General features: G+C 40.6%; 1 protein-coding gene across 3 annotated transcripts in view; it reads left to right on the top strand.

Moving 5' to 3' along the window:
* Tpd52l1 (TPD52 like 1) overlaps positions 1 to 25374 on the top strand; it is a 105791-nt gene that overhangs the window by 65218 nt on the left and 15199 nt on the right. For all 3 annotated transcript variants that reach the window (XM_060373704.1, XM_060373703.1, XM_060373702.1), the window contains exons 2-3: positions 6053 to 6168; positions 16169 to 16317. In XM_060373704.1, coding sequence (XP_060229687.1) covers positions 6121 to 6168; positions 16169 to 16317 — 197 coding nt within the window. In that variant the 5' untranslated portion in view covers positions 6053 to 6120. The remainder of the gene's footprint in view (positions 1 to 6052; positions 6169 to 16168; positions 16318 to 25374) is intronic.

Below are 25374 nucleotides of genomic sequence, written 5' to 3'. Positions count from 1 at the left end.
TAATAATAAATTCAATTTCTTTCCTTTCCCCACTATCGCACGCACGCTTTCTTGCTCTGTTGCCTTCCCCCAAGGGATAAGGTTTCAAGAGGAACCTCTCCAGATGTGGGCCCCCTTGACTTCAATTTCTCAGCCTCTAGAACTGTAGGACATAATTCTCTATCTTTATAAATGAATTAACTTCCTTCCCTCCCCTTGCCCCTCACTGCCTGCAGCAGGCAGGAGAGCCAGTCCCACCCATCACCAGGCTGCAGCCTTCGAAAGAGGGGGTCCTACACCTCGCTTAGGCAGCACAGCCAAGCTGGCCCTGCTGGCAAAGGCTCAGGTGAGCTGGCCCCGAGAACATGAGAACAGGGCAGCTGACCTTTCCTCTTTCTGGCTGAGGCATTGGGTCAACTAGCCAGAGCATTGCTGGAGAACTCACCCCGGTGGTGGGGGCACAGGAGAGCTAGTGGGCTGGCCACCAAGGCCCAGACTCAAGGCTTTGAATTGGCCCACCCCAACGTCTATTCCATCCATGCTCTGCTGGAACACGTGAAAGGGCCTGTCCTACAGATCCAAAGCTGCAGGATCTCCATGACATGGGGCAACAACAAGGTCTCTAACCTCAGTTTGGGCCAATAACTTGGAACTGTGCGATTACAATTGGTGCCTTAAATGTAATATTTCAGGCCAGTTTTTCATATCTCAGAAACAGGCCTATGACCATTTGACCAGTACTTTACCATCTGCTTGGATTCCAAAGGTCTAACATGACTAATAGAGTACTCCAGTTCCTGTCTCAAACTCAGACTTATTCTTTGTTTTGTTTTGTTTTAATAAAACAATTCTATTTAGCAAGCATCAACCCAGTGGAGAGCCTCTGACAGTTATTAGAAGAGAGATGTTAAGTATTTGCTAAAGCTTGCTCATTACACGGAGAAGGGAAAGGATTGCGATGAAAGACATCTACTTTGAACTAAAAAAAAAAAAAAAAAAAAAAAAAAACAATTCTATTTGTATTACTACATACACAGTGTAGGTATGACTGGGTTTGTTTTCATTTTTGTTTTTAATTTCAAGATTGCAGTCTTGCCAGCAATGGATGGGTGTTCTCCTCATACCTTAACTTCTCCGGCATGAGCTGTTCTTTATTTTATTGATCTTGGCCACTGAAGCTGGTGTAAGGTGAAATCTCAGAGTAATTTCGATTTGCGTTTCCCTGATGACTAAGGATGTTGAACATTTCTTTATGTTTTTGTCAGCCATTCGTGTTTCATCTTTTGAGAACTCACTCTTCAGATCTGTACTCATGTTATAAATAGGTTGTTCGCTTTCTTGATGACCAGGTTTTGTTTCTGTTTGTTTTTTAGTTCTTTATATATTTTGGATATCAGCACGCTATCAGATTTGTAGTTGGTAAATGTAGTTTCCCATTCTGTAACCTGTTGCTTTCTACAGATGATGGTATTTTTTTGCCATTCAGAAACATTTTTTTATTTTCATTTTTTCACAATTTATTCATTATATATCCTCACTGAAGCCCCCTCCCTCAACTCCCCCTAGTCCCACGCTCCCTCCGTCTTTCCCCCAACTCCTTCCCTTAGTCCTCTGAAGGGCTTCACCACTGCCATCTACCCATAGCTTGTTAAATCTCATTAGGACTTCTTGGATGCTCTGTTGGTCTTAACACCTGAGCTAATGGTATCCTGATCAGGAAGTGTTTTCCTCACTTTTCTCTTTTATCAGATTCAGTGTATCTGGCCTTATGTTGAGGCTTTGATCTGTTTGGAGTTGAGTTTTGTGCATGATGGTAGACAGATCTATTTGCAGTCTTCTGTTTGGCCAGTACCATTTGTTGTCTTTTTCCAGTGTGTATTTCTGACTTCCTTATCAAAAATCAGATGTTCATAGGTGTGTGGACTTATTGTGGCTGGGTCTTTAGTTTTATTCTATCTATCAATATGTCCGTTTTTGTGCCAATACTATAGCTCTGTAGTACAGTTTGAGATCAGGAATAGTGATTGTTCCAGCATTTCTTTATTTTTTTTTCCTCTCTCTTTAAGCCATCCTGGGTTTTGTTTTGTTTTGTTTGTTTTTTTGTGTGTGTGTGTGTCCATATGAAACTGCAAAATATCTGTTCAATTTCTGTAAAGATTTGTGTTGGAATTTGGATGGGGATTGCATTAAATGTGTAGACTGCTTTTGGTAAGATGGGCATTTTTATTATGTTAATATTACTGATCCACGAGCACGATCAAGATCTTCCCATCATCTGATATTTTCTTTGATTTTTTTTAAATGTCTTAGAACTGCTTTCACTGTGTCCCATAAGTTTGGGTATGTTGTGTTTTTACTTTTATTCAATTCTAAAAAGTTTAATTTTTTTCTTAATTTCTGTCTTGACCGATTTTTCCTTCAGTAGTGAGTTGCTCAGTTTCCGGGTGTTTGTGTGCTCACTGTTGCTTCTGCTCTTGCTATCCAGCCATCACCCGTGGGGCTGAGATAGGGTGCAAGGTGTTATTTCAAACTTCTTGTATTTGTTTACAACTTCATTGTATCCAAATAGGTGATTAGTTTTAGAGAAGGCTCCATGAGGTGCTGAGAAGAAGGTACATTCTTTCGTGTTTAGGTGAAATGTTTTGTAAAAATCTGTTAGGTCCATTTGGTATCTAATGTCAGTTAGTTCCAGCACTCCTCTGTTTAGTTTCAGTCTGGACGACCCATCTATTAGTGAGAATGGGGCAGTGTGTTCTCCCACTATCAGCCTGTGAGGGCCAATATGTGATTTAAGCTGTTGGAATGTTTCTTTTGCAAACCTGGGTGCCCTTATGTTTTCGTTATAGGCGTTAAGAATTGCAGTGTCCTCTTGGTGGATTTTTTTTTTCTTTGATGAATATAGTTCCTTTGCTATCTCTTTTTATTAGTTTTGGTTTGAAATTTATTTTGTCAGACATTAAAATGACTACACCAATTTGATTCTTAGGCCCATTTGCTTGGAATATATTTTTTCAACTCTTTTCACCCTAAGGCGATGTCTATCCTTGATGTTAAGGTTTGTTTCTTGGATGCAGCAGAAGGACGGATCCTATTTTCAAATCCAGGCTGATAGTCTGTGTATTTTTAATAAGGAATTGAGACAGTGTTGAGCAGTGTTTATTGATTTCTGTTGTTTTGTTGCTATGGTACAGGATTTGATTTGGTGCTCTTAGGATTATTTATTCCTGTTTTCTTGGATGTGATTAACCAATTGAGGTTGAAGTTTTCCTTCTAGCACCTGGAGAGTTGGATTTGTAGATACATATTGCTTAAATTTGGTTTTTATCAGGGAATGTCTTCTTTTCTCTATCTATTGTATTTGAAAGTCTGGGCTGACACCTGTGGTCCCTTACAATCTGTAGAACATCTATCTGTCCAGGCCTTTCTGCCTTTTAGAGTCCATTGAGAAGTCCATTGTTATTGCCAGAGGTCTTCACTTACTGGTCTTATTCCCTTGCAACTTTTAATATTATTTGTTCTCTACATTAGTGTTTTGATTATTATGTGTTGAAGGGAATTTTTTTCTGGTGCCGTCTTTTTGGTCTTTTCATATATGCTTCTTGTACCTTGATAGGAATCTCTTTCTTAAAGTTAAGGAAAAGTTCTACGATTTTGTTGAAATATTTTCTGTGCCTTTGAATTGAATTTCCTCGTCTCCTTTATTCCTGTTATGTATAGATATTTGTCTTTTGATAGAGTCCCATATTTCTTGGATTTCTTTTTAAGATTTAATATTTTTTTTACTTCGGTATTAATTTCTTTTATTGTATCATCAATGCCTGAGATTCTCTCTTCCTCCTCTTATATTCTTTTGGTGAGTCTTACCTCTGAGATTTTTGTTTGACTTTTTCAAGTTTTCATTTCTAATTTTACCTCATGGGTTTTTTTTTTTCAAATGTGTGATTCTATGTCTACTTTAACATCTTGAACTTTCTCATCATTTTATCCCACTGGTCATGTTTTTACAGACTTCATTAAAGGATTATTCATATCTTCTTTCAGCTCTTTGAGCCCATTTTTAACAGCTATTATGAAGTCCTTCTCTTGTTTTAGCTATATTGCATTTTTCATGGTCTACTGTAGTGGGGTTGCTGGGTTCTGGTGTACACATACTATCTTGGGTATAAATGATGGTATTTTTGTATGGGTGTCTAGGTCTCTGGGTTTGGGATGCTTACATGGTCTTGTCTGTGTTAGGTGAGTATTCTGATCTGTGGTTTCTGTTGCCCTTTGAGGATCTTAGTAACTTTTATTGGCTGTGTTTTGTCTGGAGTGCTGCTGAGACGCTGCCAGCTGTGGCCCTGGGGGTCCCAGACAGAATGTGTTTCTAGGTATTAGGCCCTTGTATAACAGAATGGAACTGGGCTAGAAGGTTGTCTGGGAAAAGGTGCACAGGAATGAGGAAACCTGGGTCTGCCATGGGATTAGCAGAGCCTCCAGAGATTGAAGTAAAAAAGGGATTTTGCTACAGGGCTCGGGATGAGACTGGAGAACTTTAAACGGAGCACATGAAGAAGAGAAAATATTGCTGGGCCCCATCTAAAAAAATGATTTCTAGAAATTCCAAATATTCTAGGAACTGATCTTTCATTTTTGTAGCAGATATGTTCTAATGTGTCTCTTGTCTGTTTGTCTTTGGTAATGTTTAAGGGAGAGACATTCCTTAAACTTCCTTACATGTTTTGCTGTTTCTGTCTTGTTGGGTTAATCTCTTCCTTCCCAAAGGTGAACTGATTGTCATCGAGGACTTTCAGTTTTGTCCTGTGAGTTGTGTATGAATATGTAAACTATTATTTCCACATGGATAATATTGTTACACAATGATTATTAAAAGACCTTCCTTTTACTTCAAGTGTATAAATGACAGCTCATATGCCATGTCATAAATAAATAGTTTCTGAACATATTTGCAGATATACTTTGGTTTCTCCAGGCATCACAGGGCAGGGAGAGGGTCAGCCGGATGGCCCTGGGGCTCTCCCAGGGATTGTATAGCTTAACTACAAAGGCATCTTTATCACATGAAGAGTTAAAAATTGAGTTATCATGGGGTTAGTCAAACTGTGGTACGAACTGTGGTACAAAGATAGCATCAGAACCCCAAGGGCTTCCCGCCTTTCCTCTCTGGGGAACCCTTTGTTCCTGTGTTTCCTTGAAGTATGCTGTTCCAGCCTCTGCATGTTACCACATCAAAAATAGTTTTCTGTGCTCAGGTTGTTTGTAGGTAAAGTGCATGTAAGTAGTTGGGTCACATGCACCCCACTAAAGGGTAATGAGTTCTCAGGAAAAGAGTATCTATCTATCTATCTATCTATCTATCTATCTATCTATCTATCCATTTGTCCGTTTATATGTCTATCCATCCATCCGTCCGTCCGTCTGTCCGTCCGTCTGTCTATCTTTGCCTTGCAGACACCTACAGGGAAGGAAAGCTTATCTGAAGCCTCACTCATGTTTCTTTCCCTGGGTGGGCTTCATTCTCTGACCCCTGAACCCATGAGACAGTGAAAGGTGAACCTGTATGACACAGGTTAATTCTGTGACAGCTTACTTTGTTTATGTTTTTAAATCATGCATTTTATTTTCAAAGTTCTGTGTGTAAGTACGTGTTGGGAGGTATGTGTATATGTGAGCACAGGTACCCTTCGAGTCCACAAGAGGGTGTGGGATCCCTTGGAGCTGGAGATACAGGTAGCTGTGTGCTACCCAACATGGGGACTGAACTCGGGTCCTCTCTGGGCCATCTCTTCAGCTCTTGTTTACATTCTGGCTTTCCCTTTGCACTTGGTTTTTTTTGTTTGTTTGTTTGGTTTTTTTTTTTTCTGTTGTTCCTTTTGTTTTAGGCTTCTCGATATTTGCTTCCTTAGAGCTCATCACACATTTAGAATGAGCTTGTTCTTGTTTTTCTTTTGACACATTTTCGGTTGGTTTTCGGTGTGAGGGTAAATCAGTCTGCGGAGTTTTTCGGGTTGCAGCAATGGAAGGTGGTTACACGTATAACCCTCCCTTTATGTCTTGTCACTTTTGCCTGAAGGCTTATTGGAGTCGGAACCACTACAAGGAAGAGATGAGGATGCAATAGCCAGTGCTGACTTCTCTAGCATGCTCTCTGAGGAGGAGAAGGAGGAGTTAAAGGCAGAATTAGTCCAGGTACGTTTAGAAATCTTCTATTTCTATCTTTAGCTCAATACAGATCTCATATTGCAATTATGTTGTCTTTCACGCAATAAATGAATACACTGTAGGATGATTCATTTTTCCCAAAGTGTTTTTTCATAATGCTGGCTGTGTTTGCAGTGGCAAAGTGGATGGCTGTACTGCTTAATCCGCAATAACAATTAGTGTTATGTATGTTCTTCTTGTTTTGCTTAGTATGAAGATGTTGTGTGAATGTTAATCACTTAAGGATCAGTGAAATGTATTTAAAACCATGGGACAAACCAGAGGGGCTTGTGCGTGTCTGTTATCCTTGAGTTCAGGAGGCTGAGGCAAGAAGATGAAGAGTTGGAGGCCGACCTGGGCTATAGAATGAGTTCCAGGCTAGCTTGGGCTACATAATAAAACCTTATCTCAAAAACAAAAACAAAGAAACCATAGCATAGGTGTACACTAACCTGTAAGAGCAATTCTTCAATTTGTAATGATTTTTATTGAAAATATCAATCATGAGAGCAGCTCATGGCTCTTTTGCAAAAGAATAAGGCTCTGTGGGTGGAGAGGTAAGCTACAATTAATTAGGGCTTAATTAGAGCTTTTGCAACTGCTGTAGGGACCCATCCTAGAGGAGAGGTAAATGCCAGTCTCATCCTAAGTACAGGCTTGTGCTAAGGCTTTTGCTGGCCGTCCACTCTCACACATTGGCTCACTATGTAGAGGTGTGTGACTCTTTCACGGAGAGAGCTGGAGGAGGGCTCCTGAAAACAGACTGAAGTGGGAAGATAGGAGAGGTGGAAGCCTTCATGCCTTCCGTATCCAGTTCACAGGGCAGGAAGCTCGTTTCCTCTGAAAGTTTGCCTTTCTGCCGTCACCTTCCTACCTGGCTCAGGACACAGCTTGAGCTCCACCACACCTGGTGTGTCACTGTAGCTCACTGACATAGTAAGGTTTAATTGCAATAAATCGCCATAAGTTTTATTCTTTGATTTTACTATTTGCATTGTGTTTGGTTGAGGCTGAGTCTTGCAATATAACCCAGGCAGATCTGGAATTAATGATAATCATTCTGCCCAGCCTTCTGAGTTGGGTTTTTAGATGTTTATTAATACACCCTGCTATAAGTTCTCATTTTATTTTTATTGACATGTGATAATAGCACATATCTATGGGGTACACTGTGATATATCCATATATGTGAATAGTGTGTGGCAGTCAAATAAGAATGCATCATATATGTATTACATCACACATCTAGCTTTCCTTTGTGGTGAGATCATTCAGCCTTCTGGTGATTTTGAAATGTATAATCAATATTATCACCCTCCTGCAGGGTGGAACATCAGAACTTACTCCTATCTAAAATAGCTTTGTATCTTTTGGCCACTTTCTCCTCATTTCCCTCATTCCCTCCCCAGCCTCCACTAAATACTGTTTTACTCTGCTTCCATGATTTTTGTATCAAACGTAGATAATATCATGCAATAATTGTTTTTGTGTATCTGCTCTTAAATGGTTTCCTCTTAAAATAAAAGACCAACTAGGTCCTCTAACACAACTGGGAAGTATCCCAGCAGGCGCAGTGCCTCAGACAGAATATTCCAGCTTTCCAGCTGACTCTGTACATGGCTACCGATTGGTCACACATGCCAGAGTGCAGAACAAAGGTGGCCTTAATGGGGAATAGGCTGACTTCATATGGCCTCATGACTCAAGATTGTTTCACGGCCTGCTTAAGTCAACTGTAGTGTACAAAACTTATGTTCTGTAAACTACTGTAGGCTCATTGACCTGAAGCTTGATCTTAAGGACTTCATTACAAGAGCTCAGTGTCTGCTCAAGAAGGCAGAATGCCAGACTATCAGAATGACTCTTATAAAGTGCCTTGATTTTTCTGGGTTCTGGGACTATTGGGATGTGCATACATACATCTGTCAACTCAGTATGTTCTGTGTATTCAACAGTGAGCGTGATTCTTATTGTCAAGGGAAAAGTAAGCATTGGATTTAGATGGATGGTCCCTGAGTGCAAACTACCAGCAACATTCTCAGAATTCCCTGTCTTCATGGTCACAGCACTAACCCTTTAGCAAGTTTCGTTTCTGAGATTTTGGGGGTCAGAATCCTGATGGTAACACTAGATCCACTGTAACTGTGCTCCGGTTCCTGGGGTTCGTGATTCCACCCTTCACATTGCACTGGCCTTTAATACTTCCTGTTTTATTTCTGGGTGCTTCAGAGATAAGAATCAGCTAGGGTTAAGGTTAGCATCATGACTTCTGGAGACACCTGGGCAGTGTCTGTCCCCCGGACAGTGAAAAGACAGGCAAGTGTATCTTTGCTATTTCCCCTCACCCATTTCCACACGTTCCCTGCTACCCACTTGCTTGCCCCTTTCCCAAATTTTCTTTCACCCTCCTTTCTCCATTCTTGCATGTCCTGCCAATTCTCAGACATCGCTACAGGTCCTTTATGTCACACACGCGTTCAGACTTTACTTGTCATGCTAAGATCCAGTTACTACAAGAACACACAGAGATCACCCCCAGCCACCTTAGCACTTTCAGGAAAGCTCAGCCCCAGTCTCAACCTTCCCCAGGTGATCAGAAGTAGCCCATCTCTATATCTTCAAGGTCGTGTAGAGTATGAAGACTCCTCAGAGGCCAGCAGCTAGCTCAGCAGGTAAAGGTACCTGTGGCCAAGCTTGATGGCCACATAGCAGAAGGAGATATCCATTTCCACAAGCTGCCCCATGACCTCCACACACGCACCATGGTATGTGCATGCCCTCTCCATCCATAAATAGTAGTATTTTTACAATTTTTAAAGATTCCACAGAGACCAGGCTTTTGGAGACCCACCTTTGATCAGGCAAAGTGTGTGCATGTGGCAAAGCAAGACTCCATGCATAAGGGCTTCTTACCTCTGACGGTTTGCCTAGAGCAGTCTTGGGTCTGCCAAACACCCAGGCTCACTCCTCTGCATGGTTCCCTCATAGCTTTCCATGCCTTCTGTTAGCCAGGCCCTCTGTCTCCCCCGTTTTGTTGTTAATGTCCTGACGAGGACATTAGACAGTCCTCAAAGTCCATTCACCCTCCCAGTCAACATATTTTGAACACAATTTGAACTGTAGTTAATGATGATGATGATGATGATATTATACTTGTATTCATAAAATTCCCTTGACATGAGACTAATACTAGCCCTTCCTTGGTGCAGTGGTTGGTGCATAGGTGTCCAGTGATTACTTATGAATAGCCTGAGTTATTTTGCAAACTTAATAGAAAACCACCTATAGTTGTAATGCCCAAAGTGGAATATGTGTTTTCATGGATTTTATCACTATATTGCAAAGTATTATTTCATTTCAGATTTTTGTTCTGTCTCATCAGCAGCTGCTTAAGGTCTTCAAATATCTAATTATATCCCTCTTGAAATAAATGTTACCAATAATTCTTGCCATCATCCCTTTCTCTTTTTTCTTCCTCTAAGCTTCATTTGGTGCAAAACGTTCTGTAATGTGCCTGGCTTTGGAAAGATGGCAGTGTTGGCACCAGCACTGCCAATGTGATTATGTAACAACCCAATACTGCCAATGTTCCTAGATAAAATGACTCAAGAAAAACAGGTATTAATAAGAGTGAAGAAATATCAGCCAGCGTTATCAATAGGCAGAACCTATTTTCAAGTTCTCTCCTCTCTTCTGCTTTTTCATTGGGTAGAAGGTCCAAGAACACACAGTGCCTTCAGGCTACTTTGTCTTAGATTAGAAAAGACTGAGGTAAACTTGTGCCTTTCTCTATCAACTCCAACACAGTACCAGCATTTTAACCTCAGTTTTCCAGGGATCTCAGCCAATAGAGGCAGTTGTCCAAGCAGGATGAAGTATGCATCCCTGATGATTAACAGATTATCAAAACATTTCTTCTAGCTCTGTGTTATAAATTCCTTATGATTTATCAGTTAAAATAGAAAATTAAATTTTCAAACGTACAACATAAAGTTAATTCTGAGCTAATTCAGTTTAATTAATTTACTCTTTTTCTTTTTTGTATTTTTACCAAGACAAGTTTATTCAACATAGTCAACAAACATTGAACATTCTGTAGTCGTAACTTTAGTCTCTTTCCAACACACAAATCTTGTCATCCTCTCTGAAAAAGACCCTTCACATCAAGCACTTATCATACATTGCCCCTCCTCCAGCTCTCTGAAAACCACCAGGCTGCCCTGTGTCTCTTTGGATTTACTGATTCTGTGTATTTCATAAATGGGGTCTCAGATGCTATAGTGAACTTTTGGTGTCTGTTTTTCTTTTTCTTTTTTATTTATTACAATTTATTCACTTTGTATCCCATCTGTAAGCCCCTCCTTCATCCCTTCCAAATCCTACCCTCCCTTCCTCTTCTCCTCCCATGCCCCTCCCCTAGTCCACTGATAGGGAAGGTTCTCCTCCCCTTCTATCTAACTTTAGCCTCTCAGGTCTCATCAGGACTGGCTGCATTGTCTTCTTCTGTGGTCTGGTAATGCTACCCCCCTCAGGAGGAGGTGATCAAAGAGCTAGCACTGAGTTCATGTCAGAGACAGCCCCAGTCCCCCTTACTAGGAAACTCATTTGGACACTGAGCTGCCATGGGCTACATCTGTGCAGGGGTTCTAGGTTATCTCTGTGCATGGTCCTTGGTTAGAGTATCTCAGGAAAAGACCCCTGGGCCCAGGTATTTTGGTTTTGTTGCTCTCCTTGTAGAGCTCCTGTGCCCTCCAGGTTTCTCTCCTTCTTTCATAAGATTCCCTGTATTCTGCCCAAAGTTTGGTTATTAGTCTCAGCATCTGCTTTAATACCTTTCTGGGTAGAGTTTTTCAGAGGCCCTCTGTGGTATGTTCCTGTCCTGTTCCCAGTTTTCTCTGTCTTCCGATGTCTATCCCAATTGCCTCTCTGAGTGAGGAACCTCCTTCTTGCTTAGCTTCATTAGGTATATGGATTTTAGTATGATTATCCTATATTATATGTCTAATATCCACTTATAAGTGAGTATATACTGTGTGTGTCTTTCTGCTTCTGGTATACCTCACTCAGGATGATCTTTTCTAGTTCTCACCATTTGCCTGAAAATTTCATGATTTCCTTGTTTTTAATTGCTGAGTAGTATGCAAATCAAAGCAACCCTTAGATTTCACCTTACACCCATCAGAATGGTTAAGATAAAAAAACTCAAGTGACAACACATGCAGGAGAAGATGTGGAGAAAGGGGAATCCTCCTCCATTGCTGGTGGGAATGTAAACTTGTACAACCACTTTGGAAACTAATCTGGCACTTTCTCAGACAATTAGGAATAGTGCTACGTCAAGATCCAGCTATACCACTCCTAGGCATATATCTGTAATATGTTCAAGTATAGAAGGAGGACATTTGCTTAACCATGTTTGTAGCAGCTTTATTCATAATAGCCAGAATCTGGACATTTGCTTAACCATGTTTGTAGCAGTTTTAGTCATAATAGCCAGAATCTGAAAACAACCCAGATGTCCCTCAATTGAGGAATGGATACAGAAATTATGGTACATTTACACAATGGATACTACTCAGCAATTAAAAACATGATTTCTTTTTCTTGAGCCTAATATTTTCAAGGTTAATCCATGCAGAAGCATTTATTAAGAGTTTCTTTCTTTTTCCTTCTTTCTTTTTTTTTAGACAGGGTTTCTCTGTGTAGCCTTGGCTGTCCTGGAACTCACACTGTAGACCGGGTTGGCCTTAAACTCACAGAGATCCACCTGCTTGCCTCTGTGTACACCACCACCACCATTTCTTGTTATGAATGCACCGTATCTTATTTTAGGTTTACTTATGTTTAACCTTTGAGGGACATTGGGGCTGTTTTTCTTCTTTGTAATAAACAGTGTTGCTGTAAACATATGTACTCTAAGTTTCTTGAGATATAAGTGTAGAAATGCTACTACTAGGCCAAATTGTAGTTCAATATTTAAGTTTGAGAAAACAGTTTCCTACAGTGCTGAAACCATCTTATTTTTTTATCAGCAATATGTAAAGGTCTACTCCACGTCTTCGCTAGCACTTGTTTTCTTGCTGACCATATGTAAATAAACAGTTAAAGTGTCTCACCTTGGTCATAAATGTTTCTCACATGAAGATTGTCTAGAGTCCAGAAAAAAATTAAAGAACCCTCAACAGTGTGCTCCAGGTCAGTATATAGTGATACCGTGTCTCAGATAGATAGATAGATAGATAGATAGATAGATAGATAGATAGATAGATAGAGATTTAAAAAGAAGGCAAAGAACCAACTCTCCATTTCTAATGAAGAAATACTTTTAAACTGAAGGAAAGAATACCGTAATGTGGTCGATCAGTGTGATTTACCTGAACCCCACCTCACTCTAGATTCTATGTGATAGCAAAAATGCTCACAACATAGACACATATCACCTGCAGCATAATATCTGGGGGGTACTTATCAGATATTATAATATGCCTGTTTTTACTTGATACTTCAGAATCCCGGGGTAATAAGAGTGGGTGTGCGTACTTGGGACTCTGCATTTTACATATGCCCTTGGGGTGATTTTTATAAAGGGCAGTTAAATCACTGCTGTAATTGAACCCCCAAACCTCATGACTGGGCTCTTTGGAGTCATAGTCTCAGAAGCTTTGATCCATGGTCACTTGACTGTGTTGCTGTAGGCTGGTGGTGGCGCATCACATCATGGCGGGAATGTGTGGAAAAGAAGATTGCTCACTCCATGGTACGCAAGAAGTAAAGGAAAAGAGAGAGAGAGAGACAGGGGAAGAAACCAGCATTCCAGCATCACCCTTGTGGGCACTCCCAGATTCCCCCAAGTTTTCTGTTACCTCTCAGGCTTGGAATCATGCCTTTGACACATACAGACTAGGAGACATAAGTAGACCACCTCAAACTTTCAGTCTTTTTGTAGGGAGGGTCAAAATTTTATTAAGTATTCTAATAGAAACATCCTTTTTATTTTCTCCTCTCCATAACACATAAGTAACTCACTATGTTTATGCAGTTTCATGTACATAAGGCTGAATTATCAATATCTATAAGCTGTTTCTCCTACCCTGCATCAGTAGCTTATTTCTGCAAGTTAAAAATTTCCCAGGATTTTTATCACACAGAAGAAACTAAAGAAACACACGATGTATCATCGCATGCCAAGAAAAACCCAGGCTCCCAGTAATTTCAGTCACTCAAAATGAAAGAAAGCAAGAGCTCCATAGCTATCAAAGAGTAAAGGAAGACACAATCCTCAAGCATTTTCTGTGGTAGAAGAACAAGAGATAACCATATTAGGCAGCAGATGTAATACAGGAAGACACTTTGACAAAGATGAAAAGGTGGAATATGACATGATAATAAAGAAGAGAGAAATGAGATTTTAAAATAACACTGTGTTCTCAAGTAACAGCGAGACTGAAGCCTATGCCCCCAGGTGGTCTGACTATCCTCCATTAGCAGCTATCAGCCTATGCATGTACACAGAAGACTTGACCACCAAGAAAACAGCGTGTCTACTGATTGTGAACATATATGGAATGTGTGATTCAGTCTCTTTTCTGGAAAGTTTTCCAAGAACATATAGAAACAAGTCCATGAAGATAACCTAGAACCCCTGCACAGATGTAGCCCATGGCAGCTCAGTGTCCAAGTGAGTTTCCTAGTAAGGGGAACAGGGACTGACTCTGACATGAACTCAGTGGCTGGCTCTTTGATAACCTCCCCCTGAGGAGGGAGCAGCCTTGCCAGGCCACAGAAGAAGACAATGCAGCCACTCCTGATGAGACCTGATAGACTAGGGTCAGATGGAAGAGGAGAGGAGGAGGACCTTCCCTATCAGTGGACTTGGAGAGAGGCATGGGAGGAGGTGAGGGAGGGAGGGTGAGTTTGGGAGGAAATGAAGAAGGGGCTACAGCTGGGATACAAAGTGAATAAGCTGTAATTAATATAAAATGTTTCAATTACAATAGAAAGATAAAATAAACGGTTTATGAATGTAAAACTTGAATAACATTAAATGACCCAAGGCATTGCTCTTTTGTGCTATGCATTTCAAGGTGCCTCTCGCCTTTACTTTCATCTCTTTTCCTACAGTGATTATCTGTGTTGTGAGGCTTCACATCTGGGGGAGCAGCTCAGGGGTAGAGCATGTGTTTACCAGGTGTGAGTCTGTGTGTTTAACCCTTCCCATGATAAAAAACAAAAACAAACAAACAACAACAACAAAAAAAATAAGGGTGTGAGTCTGTGGATTTAACCCTCCCCATGGCAAAAACAAAAACAAAACAAACAAAAAAAACAAGGGGAAGGAGGGAAAATCACAACATGATTTCTACTGCCTAGCATTGGGGACGGGGAGGGGAGTTTGTTGTGCCAGAGAAAAGGATTTTTTTTTTCCCAAAGGCAGTCATCACTCTTCAGCAGTTTGTTCTCCAGTGATCCAAGGAAAAGTATCTGCACAACGCCTGCAGGGTTAGGCACACGTTGTGGTCAAAAGTAAATGATACTTTGAATGTAAATAAGATATAGCTCCCCCTTTGAAAACTCAGAACTCTAAGGATCTGATAGACTTATGGTGCCTCTGCACACATGGAGTCCTGAGGATGTCCTCACGATGCTTTTGCTTGCCTTGCTGAAGAAAAGCACAAATGGCTGTGCTTCCCAGAATCAGAGATGGGAAATCAAGCATTATTATCAGAGCAATCCACGAAGTTAAGTCAGATGTTGGCAACTTTAAATTTATTTTATAGGATATCACAATACCCCAAACTCTTAATATTTTATGTAATTTCTTTGCTAAAAAATAACTTGCAAAAACAGTTAAGTGAATTATTTGTATGCAGCATGGGGGAAAAAAGAAATGCTTTTTTCATACAGAGCCTTGTAGGTAGTTTTCCATAGTGGTTTTATTTTTATTATCCAAGTGCCCCTTAACAAAAAGTTGGCAAACCCACATAACAGAGAAGTGCTCTGCAGGGAAAAGGGAAGGAACCGTTGATAATGCAGCAACTTGGGTCAGCCTCAAATAACTGCGCTAAGTGAATGAAGTCAAGCAAAACGAATATGCGAGGTATTATACCATAATTATGTAACATTCTTGAATTTTCAAACTCAACTCGAGTGAAAGAAGGAATATTAGTAATTGCCTAGGCAAGAGTTAGGGGGACAGAGAAGAATTGGGGAGAGGAAATTACAAAGAATGGCTAGGAGGTAATATATATTTTTAGGCGCCAAGAGTAGTGATGGCTGTGTGGATACATACACACATACATATGTGTGTGTGTGTGTGTGTGTACATATATATGTACATGAATATATACATGCACATACATATTACAAGGATAATATTTATAAACTGCATATTTAATATACATGTAGTTTATTATGTGTCAACTCCATGCCAATAAATTGATAAAGAGAACATAACCCAAGTTACTCCCTTGCATGTATTCTCACCTCCCTTTTTTATGGCACTAGATTGGGAAAAGCACAATGCCAGCCAAATTTATTCATATGCCGGTACAGTTACACGTGGCTGGCAAAAATAAGCCAACGTTAACTGGTAACACATGAGAAGAAGCTGTTTTGTTAAATAATGTGGGCAATACAAAACCAATCATTTTTTAAAAAAGGATGTGTATTGGGGTAGCAAGAAGGCTCAGGCTGTAAGGGCATTTGCTGCAACAGGAAAACCTGACTCCAGCTCCCAGGACCTACCTGTTAGGAGAGAACCAACTCCTAAGAGCTGTCTTCAGACTTCCATGCTCAGGGAATGGCTAAACCTAAGCAACCTGTATCCAGTTTCAAAGAGTGGATTGTCCTTTGTCTAGTAAGTTTTGGGGCTGGCAGCACGAGGTCCCTAACAGGATTCAGGCTTTCTGCCAAAGCATTGCACTCTTTTGGAAATGAACTTTTCACTGGCTCTGCCGTCTCATCCCACCATCTTTTCTCTCACCTCTAGCTAGAAGACGAAATTACCACATTACGGCAAGTTTTGTCAGCGAAGGAAAGACATCTGGTTGAGATCAAACAGAAGCTCGGCATGAACCTGATGAACGAGCTAAAGCAGAACTTCAGCAGGAGCTGGCATGACATGCAGACCACCACCGCGTGAGTATATCCACAGAGCTCCCATCCGTTAGCGTCTGCTGGTGAAAACTCCTCATTCCCGGAACCAAGGGTGTGTGGAGCTCAGCTGCTGGAGTGCCCGCTTGATTAGGTACAGGGAGTCCTGGGTTCAGTCTCCAGCACTGCATGGAGGTGTGATGGGCTTTCTTTCCCTTCTAGCATTAGGGAGGTAGAGGTATGAGGATCAGAAGTTCAAGGTCATCCTCAACTACATACTAAGTTAGACACCAGCTTGTGAGACACCAGACCCTGCCTCAAAAAAACAGCCAACCAAATGAAACTCTAATTCCATTTACACTTTTTTGTTTCATTTATAAGCTCTATTATAAAAATTTTTGAAAACAAAATCACACCGAAAATCATCAGACCCAAAGTCTGATTATCTTAGTGAACTTCTATCCAGTTAGTACAGTCATTTGAAGAAGAAGCCAAATGACTTTTATACTTGTATCCCCAAATATAGTTGTATACGCCTATCCACCACCAAAACCAAAAATTCTGTGTGACAGAGTTAGAACTAGGAAAGCAAGCGTAGTTTTGAATGTATCTTCTTTCATAACTTGTGTCCATTATCAGCATTCAGTCCTTCCTTATCCCCTAACATTTATTCTTTTTTTGTTACACCCAAACATATTTGTTTTGGGGTAAATTATGAAGGTGAAGGAGAACATAAAGTATTTTTATTTCACAGATTGTGTGACCTCATTTAATATTATACATTTTAAGTCTGCCCATTTTCCTACAAACTTTGTGATTACATTTTTAATATTTAGGAACTATTGAAACAGATTTCCACAATGACTATGTTAATTTGCATGCCACCAAGAGAGAAAAAAAATGGCTACCTCTCCATATCCTTTCCAACATTTGTTGTCAGATTTGTGGATGTTAGCCATTCTGACTGGAGTGAGTAGGTATCTCAAATCTTCTGTGAATGGGCAGAAGTTTCCTAGGAAGTCAGGTGCTGCCTCTTTGCACACTTGTTATGACTTTTCCTGATTCTATGACCTTGGTGATTGTCAATTATCATGAGACGGAGAGGCCAGTTGACTTGGCATTGGGATGGGACTTTGGGGGGGGAGGGCAGATGGGACTTCTTGAGGATTAAAATAGTCTCCTTGCCAGATGATCTTACATGAAAAAGGTTTTTAAACATAAGATTTTTCTTCTTCTTCTGTATTGAATATTAGTAGCTGATGGGAGATCGGAAGGACACCCTGTTCAATTCCTTAACTTTAGCCATCGAGATGGCTTAAGTGCAGCCATTGAGAATTTCTTTGCCTTTGAGTTAGACATTTCTTTCCTGCTTCATTCATTAGGATGTAAAGACACTATCTTCACCTATGTCTTATACCTGTGGGAATCAGTGTTTCCCTCTGTAATTATTCGCTCCTGGCCTTAGTGCCTGACAGTAAGAAGTACCAATGATTGACAGCAATTATTTCAATTTTTTGTGAGACACTAATGTCACCTGCCAGTTATTAAGTACTGATGCCCAAGACCTTTTGGTGCTGTGTGAAGATGCCCTCCATATGAGGATCCCTAGAGTAGCTGCTTTGGTTTCCATGGGAACAGTTATTTCTCTTCCCCTGCAGTGTGGCCCATCTGCCTTTCTATGTGTGTGCACCAAAACTTCATCTAGCTAGGACAGAGGAGGACAGTATGAAGTCAGGGGTCTTCAAAGTTTCTCTCCAGAGGCTAGCTAAGTATCCTGTCCTCGTCAGATGACAGCTGCAGAAAGACATTATAAACCTTACAAATGTGCTGTGTGCATCAACTTACAATAAGTACTGCAATAACTCCATATGAGCAACCTCCGGAAAAGGACAGGAGTGCTAGGCACTAAACTAAATAATTACCTAGCAGTAGTCTGGCCTTCTGTTTTTGCCCTCTGGTGACCAATACCAGTGAGTTTCCCTGACGGTGTGTGGCTGAACCCCCTCCAATTCTCCAGGTCTGGTTGCTTCCGCATTTAATTTGGGCCTCTTGGCCTCAAGTCATACTGATCTGAACTTCCCTCTGGGGTGTAGGAATGGGAAGGATTGTTTCATCTGGCCTCCTTGATAATTTCAGGAATTAGATGACCAGGTGTAGACAGAGTAGTTTTACGGCGGAGGATTGGGAGGAAGAAGAAGAGGCGGGAATAGCTGTGTAAGGTGTGTGTATAGTGTTAAGCTGTGAAGGGGCAGTAAGAGGTGATCGGGATATGTCTCCTGGAATGTGGAGACTTCTAAGAAGTCTCCAGTCTATTCATACGGGGAAGAGTGAGTATTCTGTTTTTCTCATGTTTGAAAAACAAGTTGGTGTAGCCAAACAGTCTACTTGGTGTAAAATAGCACAGATTTAGTCTCTGGGTTTATGGAGTTTACAATATAATCAGAAAGATAAGAGTTTGTTTTTTTTTTCATGAATAATAAATACAGGGCACTGTGGGAGTGTGAATCAGGACAGGAGCTTTGCCTTGGGATATTGCCACTCTAGGGAGTGCGGAAAGCAGGGTTTCCAAAGAGTCCTCAGAACGTAATCAGTCCTAGAGAGACAGGTGGTGCCTCTTGAGGATGACACATACTGATGATGGCTCAGCAGGAGAGAAGTTTCTGCTCATAAGGAAAGCACCTAGTTCATGTGCTCAGCTTGGGAGGTAGGGCAGGCGTTGTCAGTTAATAAGAGTTATCTTTCTTCTGCAGGGACTAGAAAGCCATTAAAGGGTCCTAACCACTCATTTATCCAACAAGTGCTAATGAATGTCTACTCTTAGGCACTTACTATCTACAGACTAATTTAGACTTCAGGATAATAGGATTGACAAGGTGCCTACTTTTTATTCTGTGCTGAAAGGAAAAAAAATAAGCAAGAAACAATGAAATAAACAAAAGAGGAACTTCTGGGGAGGAATTACCAGGATCTAGGGAAGGACTTACAGGACGAGAAAAAGTTGAAGCAAAGACTGGAAGGCAGGAACTAGCTTTTCCAGCTTTCACAAAACATCATTTAAGAAAGTGTAAAGTGTATGTGTGTGGTGTGCTGAGATGAGAGCACCACCACTGAGGCTTCCTTCTTGGGAAGGTGAGAATGTAATGCCAAGGGCTTAGATGCTACTGGAATGTTTGGAGCATGGCATGGCCTGGATGGACATACATTTATGCATCATTTCCATTAGATTATGGAGTAGATTGTGGAGAGGGGTATGGGTGTTGGGATAAAGCTACAGGAGGCACCTTTGGTGATCACATCATGTAAGAGATCTAGAGCAAGAGGTTTATTGGGGGAGGGGAAAGAGCAAAAGGCCCTCTTGGAGTGGGGACATGAGAGAGTGATAAGACAGACAGATAGAGAGAATGAATAAGACGAAGTGAGTGGAAGAGAAAGGGAGAGAGAGAGCAAGCGTGCGCGAGCAAACGAGAGTGATCCTGGGTGGCCAAGGCCTTTTATGTTCTGCACCTGGCAGTGGCGGGTGATGACGTAAGCTGCTGCTGCTGAGTCACCGAAAGGCAGGTTGGCAGAGCACCTAATTTACAACAATGGGTGGGAATTGGAAAGTCATATATGAGACTATGATAAGCAAGAGTCATGTAGAGGAGGAGAAGGATTTGGAGGTCAGTCTGACAGGAGGTCCCAATGGGTTGGAGGTAAATGATGAGGGAAGCAGAGTGAACGAATGTGACTTGGTTATATGCTTGGACTACACAATAACCATTCTGTTAACCTCAATGTCAGTTGAGGATTGCTGTTAAATCTCATGGGCTGCAGATACGACAGCCTGGATTCTGTGTTGGGACCATGTCAGTAACAATGTCATAGGGAGGGAGGATTTAATGAGGTAAATATTGTAGGTAGATGATGTCTGATGCTTTGTTGCCCTGCTGGGACTCTGCTATCATCAGGAAGATTGACACACAGAAGTAGAACTGACACTCAATGACCTGTTTTGATCATGCCTGAACCACCCCACAAGTGAATTCTAGTCTGGGAGGACAACTTGAGAAAAGTTAAAGGCAGAGATGCGTGCATGTGTGCATGGGTATGAGTAAATCATTTGCCCATAGATATCATGGGTAACTTTAGGCCCTGGAGATTATTTAATAAGTCCAGTGACTGTGGTCTCACTAACATTTAGGAATGAAGTTGGTTAGTACCAAAGAGCCAACCCCTTACTAGTAAGAGAGATTAATTTATTAAACATATAATTTTAGGAGAAAGTCTTCCACTAACCTTATTCCTTTGGCTGCCGAAAGAAAGTGGGGGAAGGGGCTTATTAATCATCTATTGGAAGGAGTGATAACAAAACTGTTTCTCCCTGAATTAAATACCGCTCTGTGGGGACTCATGACTCCCGTTCTAGCACATGTTCTATATCTTATAGGGTGAAAACGTGGATATGAGAGAATGAGGAGCTGTGGCAAGTTAGCTGAGAAGAATTAGTCTTCAAAGCACTGAAAAGAATTTCAGCTCTCAGAATGTGTGTGACTCCCAGAGGTGACACTTTGCATAATGATTAGGCAATCATGACCTATTTAGTTTGATTTATAATGAAAAGAAAATCTATGGTATGCTAATGAAAGAGCTTGGCTTTTTTTTTTTTTTTTTTTTTTTTCAGAAATAGGATTGAAATTGCCATAGGACCCAATGAGTAAGAATAATTACATAATGGACTCAAATTGTCTCCTTTAAAGGAAGAGTTCAAGAACACAGAAGCAGGACAAGGGGTCATCTGGGGGGGGGTGAGGAAGTTGTTCTTGCTCTTTTCTATTTTGTTCATACCTAGACTTCTTTTATTGTCTTATGGGCTTCAAGAGGGAGGGTGCAAATGGGTGGCTTATAGCCAGTATACTTGTTTATTCAATGTTCTTCTTTGTGAACCTATTTAAAAAAAAAAACAAAAAACTCTCCCACTAATAGACCTCTGTGTGTTGTGTTACAGGTTCTAATGGTAGAGGGTAGGAGGTTTTAAAAGGGAATTTTAACTCCTCCATCTTTTATGAAAAACACAATAACTAAGCTATACATAAAGAATGAGGCCTAACCCCGAAGCATTTCAGAGATGTACAGTGCTTGAAAAGTGAGGTTCAGTTGATGATTGATTTACTCTTTGCTGGTGGGTTCATTTTTTTTCAGGTCCAAATGATACTTGTTTCTCTCTGTGAGGAGTGCTTTGTAGCTCTGCTTCATTCAGAAGTCTCAGTGATGACTAAAGGCCTAATATTAAAAGCTGTGCATGCCCAGTCTCCCATGAAACTAGTTCTCTGTACCTTCAGGATGCTATTGTATTACACAAACCAGGAAATAGATTCTTTTTTTTTCCCATACAGAAGTGGTAAATTTATATTTTAATAACATACTTAGTATGTCTTTGGAAGAAAATGATCCTAAATGGTGTTGTGTGTATGTCCTCGGTGAGATGTTGAAAATATAATTATTAAGGGAATGCAACCATTTAAATATCTTCCTAGGGCACATATATTCATGCTGTGTAATATCTTGTTTAAAAAAAAGTTGATGTTTCTAGTTATATGTAGAAAAATGCTTACATCCAAATCACATGCTCATCTATCATTTTGATTATTACCTCTGCCTTTTAAAATTGTGAATCACGTGGATGATGTGAACTATCAAGGAATCCATGTAAGAAGTCAACAGAATTCCTTTTACTTGTGCATGGAGAAGATTCCCCCAAAGAGATCTACAAAAGATGCCCTAGGTACTGGCCAAACACCTTAACATTTCCACCAGGTTCACTCTGTTTAAGACCAAGTCCAACCGGGACTTCACCTAAAATTACAGACTCTGGACAATGTAAAACCCCTGAGGTGCCCTTCATGTAGGCTGTGCTCTAAGTGGTGCTCCTTGGAGCTTCTAAGTACTCCGAGTTCAATGGCCTATTTCTCATAGGCCCTTGGTTGCTATGGTGTTGGTAATCACTTCCCACATATAACTCCCTCTTACTGCCTACCCCTGGAGATCTTTTTTGCTTATTGGTTCTAAGCATCATGCAAAATGACTGCTAACTATTCTTAAGAAACAGTTTGCCTAACGAAGAGGTGGGAAATGAAACACGCACATACACACCTTAGAATTGTGTGTGTGGTGTGTGTGCATTTGTGTGCATGATTGTGTGTGCTCGTTTGCACTTGCCCGTGGAGGCGAGAAGACAGCCTCAGGTGGTGTTCCTCGGGCCCTGTTCATCATCTTTGTTTTGAGACAGGGTCTTCTACACACCTGAAAGTTCTTAAAATACAGTGTTAATTGTTTTCCTGCGTGGAACCGGAGCTATAAAAAGCAGACCCAACTCACCTCAGTGTCATCTCCATGGCGACAGGCCATTATGTCACCGTGGAGCCACAGCAGTCTTCCTTGCCTCCATTTATCATGTGTAATCTAAAAGACTCAGTTCTAATGACCTTCAGATTTAACATTAAGGGCTAAGGGCCCCAAATTCATTTCTTGGCACCACATATACGCTCGAGAAAAGCAGAACAAATGAAAAAAAAAAAAAAAAAGAACAAAATGGAATTACAGCTTATTTCTAGAAATAAGGAGTCCTGGAATCCTCACTGAATTGAGCCAAGAACAGGCTGCACTGGGCCATTGAAAGTAAAAGTGGGAACAGACATGCATTTTTCATCGTTGCTACGTACATGCCATTAATGCAAAGTCGACATATCTTTGTGTGTTCCCAAAACCTCCCATTTTTGGGAGTGCCCTGAAAACAATGTAGCACTTGCCGCTTACAATATGACCTTATTTCTAGCCAGTTTTAAATTTAATGATCGAATTCAGAGTGTCACACATCTCCAAAAAATAAATCTCTTACCTCAAAATTCAAAGCCTTCTCAAACACAGTGTAGACCAGCTTTCAGTAGAAGTAAACATGCAGGCTTACTGCAAGAAACTGCTAAAGCAGCACTACCCCAACATCAGAAGGAATTTTCTAGTAGCCTAGCTCAGCCTCCTGTGAAGATCACAGCTGTTGCACCATTTTCCTCTGCTTTCTTTGTAGTATCCTTCAGGCCACTTGAGTCAGTGCCCGTTGGCTTCCCACTAGACATTCTTCTCTCAGTCTCCTATGACTGCTTTTTCTTCCCTTTCCCTGCCTTCCTGGCTAGGGCTTAATTCTTTTAGGCTGGCATTCACATGGCCAAGGCTCCAAGGCGCTATCTATGGCCCTGTTGGACGGAGAAAGGTGGCTTCTAGTCTTCCTTAGAGTGCAGTCTCTTTATCCACCAAAGCAGAACATTGACATTAGCCTAACGCCTTTCTTGCCAAACTTGATGGCATCACAAAGCAGAACAGTTAGAGCAGAGTCGCCCAAGTTATGTGGGGCCCAGTATCTTTGGGGAGTAGTGAGGGGGCTAGGTGAGCTGAAGAGGCAGAAGGAGGAGTGGTTAGGCCGAGGGATCAGGTTGTCTCAAGCCACAAGAGGTTGGTGCATATGGACTCTGGATTTCTCTGTAAGTGAAATGAGAAGCTGGTGAAGGGTGTGAAAGAAAGTGGCGAACTCGGCTTGGTTTTATTGGCTCTTCCTGGTGGTTGAGTTGAAGAGACACTATGGAGAGAGAAAGGTAGAAATAGCATGTTAGGACATTGTTGCGAGAGCCCAGGTGACAGATGGTGCCAGAAGTAGTAAAGAGCAGTAGAAGTGGTGAGAGAATTGACAGGGTCTAGTTTCTATGGTGAAAATGGAAATGAATCAGGAGGGTTTCGTGATGGATTGGACGTGGAAGAAAAAAGGTCAAAGGTGGTGCTGGTCTCCCATCTAATGGATTGTTTCATTTCCTTGCCACTGTATGTGAGAAATTTTACATAAGAAAAATTGTTTTTTGATACTTTTTTTCAGAATTCGACTATCAGTATTAAAAGGGAAAGTTCTAGAATAAGCTAAACCCTAGTACATGAATGTGTCTCTCATACATACTGTACAGTGCTTCCCTTTTCTCCACAATGCCCTCATTCTGTTTTTGAATCTACTTTTTATGGATCTGGTTTTATGGCTCTAGGACTACTTGATGAAAACTCTTTCAGGATCCTAGAAATCTGAGCAGGAAGTCTAGGGTTTTTTTTTTCCTTGACTTGTTTGAAAATACATGCCTTTATGCCCTTATTTTCATAATTTTCTTTTTTTAATATGTGTGTGTATGTGTGTGCATAAAACTGGAGGAGTTCTAGGTGGTTGTGAGCAGCCTGATGTGGGTGCTGCCTGATGTGTGTCTTCTGCAAGAGCAGTGCATGCTCCTACCTACTGAGCCATCTTTATAGCCCCAATACTCTTATTTTTAAGACCAAAGGCATGACATTTAAACGCTGTTGTGTGCAGCTCACTTAGTGTTCAGTATACTACTTTTGGATTCTTTTGAGTAGCTGGTTTGTTCTGAAGAATCTCAGCGCATGCCACTTTGTGATTGGAGAGCTCTTAAAGTCTTGTGATAATGATTGATATTTTTATTCCTAAGGTTTTACATTTAGTGCTAGGGTAACTTCCTTTTTATCAGCAGAAACTTGTATTTTAATATTTTATATCATGCATAAACTGCCTGAATTTTTTATATAATATTTTATATCATGTATAAGCTGAGGTTTCAGGGGATCATAGTTTTACCATAATTAAAACATAAAACTGTGTGTGTAAAAAGTAAAATTATACTTTGAGTATGCTATTTTCAAACCTCTTCAGAAAGAAATAAAGTTAGACAGATTTTTCTTCTTTGGTATGTGACCTGTCACCAGCCTAGGCTCATCACATACAATCTGTTCTTCAAAAACATAAAAAAAATCCAGATGAATAAATTATCTATAAAATATTTTTGAAATTTATAGGTTCATAGCTAGGAAAGAAAGTTAAACTCAAAGGTCTTAAGTATGGCTGGTTGCTATTTTAACATTTTTATTTTAAATATTAGCGTCTAAAAAGAGTATTGTTTCTATGTAGCAACCTTTCACAGCAAATTTTGTTAATTGTGATAGAACTTTCTGCTCTAAGCTGGCGAGGGACTTCAATCAGACTCCAGGACAAGGGAGGGACTCCTTGTCTTTCTACCTTGCTTC

This window comes from Meriones unguiculatus, chromosome 20, assembly GCF_030254825.1.
Source record: "Meriones unguiculatus strain TT.TT164.6M chromosome 20, Bangor_MerUng_6.1, whole genome shotgun sequence".
NCBI classification, from domain to species: domain Eukaryota; kingdom Metazoa; phylum Chordata; class Mammalia; order Rodentia; family Muridae; genus Meriones; species Meriones unguiculatus.
Note: the sequence above shows the minus strand (reverse complement) of the source record. Positions and strands in the feature narration are given on the sequence as shown.